Genomic DNA, 7,776 nt, shown 5'->3' with positions numbered 1-7,776 from the left:
AGGGTGCCTGTGTTGGACTGAGCACTCGGCCAGCGAAAATGGGCTCCCGAGTTCCGTTTTCGGCTGTGACGGCCTCCTGCAATTCTCTGCCAGTAAAAACGGAGCTCGGGAGGGCCATGTGCAGCTCTCATGAGCTCAGTTTTTGGCTGCGACGGCCTCTTGCAACCCTCTGCCAGCAAAAACAGCACAGTTTTCCCTGGCAGAGTCACCGCAGGTCGGTCCTTTGCTATTTCCAGGGTGGCTCCACGGACCTCTTGAGTATGACACCCCTGATCTATCAGAAAGACTCAATTCAAGTGTGTTCACTGCTAGAAGTTCTAAAAAAGCCACCTCAGGGACAAATCATTCTGGAAGAGTCCACCTATGTGGTCACTAAGAGTCATCTACAATTTGGATGGCACATAGTCAGACTTAGCCAGTTTTCGTTCAATTGAAGAAACTCTTACTAAAGCCTCAAAAACGTGTTAAAAGTCTACACAGCTCATCCAGTAGTTTAAGTATCCTTCTTCTTGTCATGAATATACAAAAAAAAAGCCCTTTTTGGCTGTAATCTGGTTATTAAGAGGTGGCCAATGGCTACATTATCGCATTAATGACGTCTGCGTTCATACTACATGCTAAGCCATGATTTGATTCGCCACAGTCCACTGACTAAGCTACAATCGGCCAGGTTCACATCTCACGCTAAGCCATAAACCTCGGTTGACCAACCACAGTGGATAGGTTCATAGTAACACTACACAACCTTCCCTCCCCCATTATGTCTTACAGTGGCATCACCCAACACTCATTATACTGGGATTGATGACCCCCAAATTTCCAGTGCTTGGTTGAGGAAAGTTGGCTTAGAGCCGTGATGGTGAACCGGTGGCACGCAGAGCCCTCTCTGCGGGCATGGCAGCCGTCGCCCCAGCCCAGCTCCACCACATGTGGGCTTGTGCCTCCCACTAGCCAGCTGGTCTTTGAGTCTCTACTAACCATGTGAGGGAGCAGGGCCTTCATCGATCTCCGCAGATCAGGGAAAGCATGGAAGGCAGGAAACAGGCTGGGTGTGGATGGGGGGCGAACTGCAGAGATTGCAAGACCCCCCCTCCGTGCCCCATTTTGGGCCTGAATTGCGTCCTGCACCAACCTGGAAGCCAAGCCCAGCGGGGCCACTCGGCACCAAAAAGGTTAACCATCGCTGGCTTAGAAGAAGGGTTGCCCAATCTTGGCGATTTTAAGATTTGAGGACTTCAACTCCCAGAATTCCCCAGCTGGGGAATTCTGGGATTTGAAGTCCATCGGTTTTAAAGTTGCCAAGGTTGGATATCCCAGACTTAGAGTGATGGGTGACCCAGTCCACAGCTCATGGGCTTCTTCGGATGGTGCTCTGCGGACCTGGCCGGAAGTTACAAAACAACACTTTATGAGGAAGAAGACTATTTAAGAAAGAGATTGATTGAAATAATTACTTGGTATCCTCCACTCTGAGAACTGAGAAATCAAAACGGAAGGAAGCGTTGTCTTAATGTTGTGCTCTAAAAAAAGCATCCAGCGCCAGAGTATCTACAAGGAAGTAAATCTCCCGTTCTTCATCTCCCCGCCTCTCCTCTAATTTCTTTCCAATTCTCTATTTCTCCCTTTGCTTCAAACTCCCCCTCTCGTCACAAAACGTGATCCCACACGAGTAAACGCTGCTCAGGGAAGGCCGGGACAATTTCTGAATGAAAACAACACAACATTTTCTCTTCTCACCCACGGAAAGAGAGAATACGCTACCCCCCACCCCTTTCCTTAGAGGGTAATATATTTTGCAAGATTTAATCTAGGTTGGTCACGAGGAACCAGAGGTTTAATCGTCGGGAGTTTTCAGAGTCGCGTTGTGCAGCTCATAGTCAGGGAATTTCTCTCTGCTGGAATATGTGGTTGGAACTATCCTATGAATTGTAGTTATGGGGTGCCTTCAATTGGTTGATTCGTGTGTTGATGGCCGTTGGCTGTTGTTTCCTTGTGCTGCCAACAGGGGTGGGTTTCTCGCCCCGTTCCAACCGGTTCAGTTGGAACGTGGCCGGCGGCGTCCTTGTGCACGCGCGCAGCACACGCATGCGTACTAGCATCTGTGCGATGCTCCAGCTGCTCCTGGAGGATCGCGCAGGCGCTGTGTGCGTCCTGCGCATGTGTGGAAGCGCAGAACTTGTCAAAACTGGGTAAGGAAGGCGGGCGGACAGGTGGGCCCTTCGCAGTTCCTGGAAGTTACTTACTTCCGGGTTCGCCAACCAACCGGTTCGCGGGGACCGCCGCGAACCGGTTGAAACCCACCCCTGGCTGCCAAGCACTTGGCTCCAAGATTCCCCTAAGTACAGGTAAAGGTTCCCCTCGCACATATGTGCTAGTTGTTCCCGACTCTAGGGGACAGTGCTCATCTCCATTTCAAAACTGATGAGCCAGCGCTGTCTCCGTGATCATGTGGCCTGCATGACTAAACACTGAAGGCGCACGGAACGCTGTGACCTTCCCACCAAAGGTGGCTCCTATTTTTTCTATTTGCCTTTTTTACATGCTTTCGAACTGCTAGGTTGGCAGAAGCTGGGACAAGTCACAGGAGCTCACTCTGTTACGCGGCGCTAGGGATTCGAATCGCCGAACTGCCGGCATTTCTGATCAACAAGCTCAGCGTCTCAGCCACGGCATCCCTACATGGCTCTTAAGGTGGCATTAAATTAACACTCCGGTTGACTGACAAAGGGCCCATTCCCAGGCTTCTCTGGGAATAGTTTCCCAGCTTAGATTGCTTCTGTGACTATGTAGGACAGACGGAGAGAAAGCTAACCCACCAAATTGTGAGAACAGTGCTTAGACGAGGAGACCCGAACTCATTGGTAGCCTCACATTGCAGTGAAACTCAGTGAAACTCAAAACTTTCAATGCATTCAATTTCACAGCTACTCTGATTGTTGGTTGAGCAGGGACAAAAATAGCTAGAGAAATAATTAAAGCCTGGGAAACGGTCTCTTTGTCAGTCAACAGGAATGCTGATTTACCACCGGCTTATCATATACTTAGGAGCTTGGCAACACAGGAAAAAAACAGCCAATCGCCAGCCATCAACACCCCCAAATCAACCAATAGGAAGCCACCACATAAATATGACTCACATAAGGGCCCATAGCACATATTCCAATAGAGAAAAAAGTTCCACGAGGATGGGTTCCCGCACGAGTCCGAATGCTCGGAAGATTAAAACTCTCGTCCCGGTGACCGATCCGGATTGGGTCCTGCAACATTATCCCGGGACACGTGTAATATTTGCCTTCATTCGTGAAATATATATATATTTTTTCTTCTCACCATGTTTCAGCCAAAACCAAAAACTCAAGGACCACGTCAAAAAAAAAAAAGAAGAAGAAAGTGAAACGAAACTGGAAAAAAAAACCAAAAGCCAAAGCCAAAAATACACCCCCTCACACCCCCCGATGCAGTGTTTGGTGCAGATTATATAACAGCGACATTTCCATCACAAGCTAATGGGGCATCAAAATACAATATCTCTGAAGCGCACATGCTCTGACAGCCTCCATAAGAAATAGCTAAGGAACCCCTAATGCATGTCTACTTATTCAAGAGGTATATATATATACAACCCTTTTGAGAAGTAGGATTGGAAGGCCAACGTTGAGCCGCTAAAGTACCTTCATTTTTCACCACTAGCTCTTCCCGCCGGGCGTTTGAGCTGTGTTCCCTCTGTGCGTCAAGCCCACGCATGCAGCTCGGCTCCCTTCCCACGTTTAGATATTTTAACCCTCAAATCATCTTCGTCGTCGTCACCCTTCTTCTTCCTCCTCCTCCTCCTCTTGTCCTCCTTTTTTATTGATTGATTGATTGATTGAATTAAATAATCTGTGAATGTGCTTTGCAGACTTTCTTTAAAAAAAAAAAGACTCAAATGGCTCAGAAGGCAAAACATTTTGCGTCAAAGGGCCCGACGGGCCCGTAAGGATCACGAAAAGAGAGCGGCGGGGGGGAGGCCAGCTTCACATGCCCCCACCCCGCCTGGCGGTTCATTTCAGCTGTCCGACCCGAGCTGTGTTTCAATGTCCACTCGGCAGATGGGGCATTTCTTACTGTTTGCCAGCCACTGGTCGACACACACTTGGTGGAAGAGATGCATACACGGCAATCGCCTGCAAGACAGAAGAACAAAAATTCCCCGTAATTCCGGCAGGGAAGCCAGATTTGGTCTTCATCAGATGCAACAGTCAAGCATTAAAATAAGATCTATAGAGGAGTTTTTTTTTTTAATTAAAAAGGAGAGAAGAAAGGAGGGAAGGAAGGAGGGAATGTAGGAGAGAAGGAAGGGGGGAAGGAAGGAGGAAAGGAAGGGGGAAAGGAAGGAGAGAAGGAGAAAAGAAAGGAGGGAAGGAAGGAAGGAGGGAAGGAAAGAAGGAGGGAAGGAAGGGGAGTAGGAGAGAAGAAACGAGGGAAGGAAAGAGGGAGGGAGGGAAGAAGAAGTAGGACCGTTGTAAGATAAGATGGATCTATGGGATGTTAAGAAAGCAATCTTCAAGTATATTGTCAACTGTAGGGAAAAATTGTTATAAATACATATTATTAATAACAGTTATGAGATCATATAATTGTGAATGTATATATGAAATTGATAAAATTAAAAAAAAATTATTATTTTTTTAAAAAAATTAAAATAAAATGTTTTTATTTTCCATTTTTCATTTTCATACACTCACATATATACTGTGCATAGCCGGGGCCATACAACATTAAACAATAATCGCAGCAATTCCTCTTGTCAACGATACCCCCCAAAATAGAAACCCAATATACCACTTCCACTCTCCATACACCTCTTTCTTCTGCCCCCCTCCAACTTTCTATCTTCCCTCCATCATTCCCCTCTACCCTACTTCCCCTCCCCCTCTACCACTCCTCTCTCCCGATCCACTCCCTCCCTTCCTTCTCACCCTCCCTCGCATCCTCTCTCCCTCCCTCTCTACCCATCTTTCTTCTATCCCACTCCTCCTCCCCTTGGTGTATTTCCACTATATGTCAATGTACTCAACTTGTCCTATTTTTACAGAGAAATTAAAGAGAAACAGTATACATGTGAAGTCGCATTACATTGAAATCTAACACATAGTATATATCCTCCTCCCCCCCAACACCCCACCTCCCTCCCCCCCCCCGACTTCCCAGAGCCCGTACACGGTATAGATTTTTAACAAACACAGTCTAAAATATATTGAGAAAAAAGAAATTAAAAAAAGAAGTTAATAACATCTCTACATTGATCTTAGCTTCTTCCTGCTACACTAACTTTGAACAGTTTAAGTCATTCCTGATCTTAAGCTTAGGCTAACTGGAATTTCTTAGTCCCGTATTTGTTTTGTATATAGTCAATCCATTTTTTCCAGTCTCGTTTATATCTCTCATTTGAGTGATCTTTAAGATATGCCGATATTTTATCTATAGAGGAGATTGTTTGCAGCCCAGGGTTGAAAGGAAGGGTCTTCAGTGCTGTCTGAACTTGGCTGTTTTCTTGCAGATGTTTTGTTACCCAAATTAGATAATGTCTTCTTTCCCTCCCTCCCTCCCTTCCTTCCTTCCTTCCTTCTCTTTCTTTCTCTTTCTCTCCTTCATTTTTCCTTTCTTCCTTCTTTCTTTTCCATGTCTTTCCTTCTTTCTGTCTTTCCTTCCTTCCTGAGTTCAGCGTTTTTTAGTCTTTCCTTCCTTCTCTTTCTCCTTCTCTTTCTCCTTCTCTCTTTCTCTTTTTCATTCTTTTCCCTTCCTTCCTTCCGTCCTTCCTTCCTTCCTTCTCTTTCTTTCTCTTCCTCTCCTTCATTTTTCCTTCCTTCCTTCTTTCTCTTTCATGTCTTTCCTTCTTTCTTTCTTTCCTTCCTTCCTGAGTTCAGCGTTTTTAGTCTTTCCTTCCTTCTCTTTCTCCTTCTCTTTCTCCTTCTCTCTTTCTCTTTTTCATTCCTTTCCCTTCCTTCCTTCCTTCTCTTTCTTTCTCTTTCTCTCCTTCATTTTTCCTTCCTTCCTTCTTTCTCTTTCATGTCTTTCCTTCTTTCTTTCTTTCCTTCCTTCCTGAGTTCAGTCTTTTTTAGTCCTTCCTTCCTTCTCTTTCTCCTTCTCTTTCTCCTTCTCTCTTTCTCTTTTTCATTCTTTTCCTTCCCTTCCTTCCTTCTTTCCTGAGTTCAGCATCTTTCCTTCCTTCCTTCCTTCCTTCTTTCTCTTTCTTTCTCTTTTCCATTTCTTTCCTTCCTGAGTTCAGGATCTTTCCTTCCTCCCTTCTTTCTTTCTTTCGTTCTCGTTTTCATTTCTTTCCTCCCTGAGTTCAACATCTTTCAGTCCTTCCTTCTCTTTCTCTCTTTCATTTTTGTCCTTTCTTTCCTTTCTCCTTTCCTTCTTTCTTTCTTTCTCTTTCACTCTCTCTTTATTTCTCTTTCTCTCTTTCATTTCTTTCCTTCCTTCCTGAGTTCAACATCTTTCAGTCCTTCCTTCTCTTTCTCTCTTTCATTTTTGTCCTTTCTTTCCTTCCTCCTTTCCTTCCTTCTTTCTTTCTCTTTCACTCTCTCTTTATTTCTCTTTCTCTCTTTCATTTCTTTCCTTCCTTCCTGAGTTCAGCATCTTTCAATCCTTCCTTCCTTCCTCCCTCCCTCCCCCCCCCTGTTCTGACCAGCTCCCTAAACATGACTAACCCTCTGAAGTGAACTCAAAGATTCCTTTAATTACAAGGGCCAGCAGCCCCAGCAAAAAGTTTCTCTCACACAGCAGGCTAACAAGTCCATCTGACCAGAAGATGAATACTTGTCTGCCACATCTATTCATCTCTGCCCCCCTCTCTTTTATCCCCAGAACTAAGATGGGACTTCGCTAGTAGCAGTGGCTCTTCCGTCCCAAGGACCGGCCCATAGATTTCCACTGTTCTCCTCTCCTCTGCCTTCTGCGAATCCACGCATCAGACACTGGACCCAGATGTTCCTCCTCTTCCTCATCAGCCACTCCTCTCCTCTGCCTTCTGCGAATCCACGCATCAGACACTGGACCCAGATGTTCCTCCTCTTCCTCATCAGCCACCTCCAGACCTGGGGGCCGTTGACTCTCCATCTGAGGGCTGACGAATGGCCCAGGCTCTGCCTCTGTCTCTTATCTCTGATAGCTCCATTCCCTCTTCCACCTCAGAGCTCTCGGGTTGCCTTAATGCTGTCCCTGACTCCCACGCTGCCTCCCCCTCTTCTGATTCAGCGGCTGGAAGGGCTGGCAGCCGATGGGCCACAACACCTCTCTCTCTCCTCTCTCCCCTTTTCCTTTCCCTTCCTTCCTTCCTTCTGATTTGACCCAGTTGGGTAATGAAGCAAACCAGTCTTAGAAGGCACCAAAGTCCCCCCCCACTCCAAAATAAGATCTACCGTGTAACAGACTGAGATATTATCGTTTGCTATGGATCAAGGCATTGATCAGGTGTCCATGCATTGTAGTTGATTCATTTCGATCCCAAGGCAATAAATACTCTAGTAAATAAAAGGATTTTAAGCTTTATTTCTAGCTACAAACTCTAGCCTAAAAAAACATACCTACTTAGCAAGGGGATACCCAAAATCTCTTGCAGGCTGCCAGGACAATAATGACCGCATTTCCATAGTAACCAGAGCTAGGTTCTATGCCTACGATCCCCACTAATAACAACAGGCCAAAGATTTTATCAAAACTTGGCACTATGACTTCATGGGACTGCTATGGTCATGGGACTACAAGACTGGCTGGCATGGGACTTTGGGA

General features: G+C 46.0%; 1 protein-coding gene across 1 annotated transcript in view; it reads right to left on the bottom strand.

Annotated features, from left to right (window-relative positions):
• Nucleotides 1-3,926: 3,926 nt before the first annotated feature.
• Nucleotides 3,927-7,776, bottom strand: part of ARK2C (arkadia (RNF111) C-terminal like ring finger ubiquitin ligase 2C) — a 153,809-nt gene continuing 149,959 nt past the window's right edge. Inside the window, exon 8 of the mRNA XM_087717064.1 lies at nt 3,927-4,163. Within this exon, the coding sequence (XP_087573190.1) occupies nt 4,046-4,163 (118 nt within the window). The 3' untranslated portion in view covers nt 3,927-4,045. The remainder of the gene's footprint in view (nt 4,164-7,776) is intronic.

This window comes from Thamnophis sirtalis, unplaced genomic scaffold, assembly GCF_051295495.1.
Source record: "Thamnophis sirtalis isolate CommonGarterSnake01/CBP01778 unplaced genomic scaffold, rThaSir2_p1.2 scaffold_5, whole genome shotgun sequence".
Classification (NCBI taxonomy): Eukaryota; Metazoa; Chordata; class Lepidosauria; order Squamata; family Natricidae; genus Thamnophis; species Thamnophis sirtalis.
The sequence above is the reverse complement of the archived record's forward strand: the minus strand, read 5'-3'. Positions and strand labels throughout refer to the sequence as shown.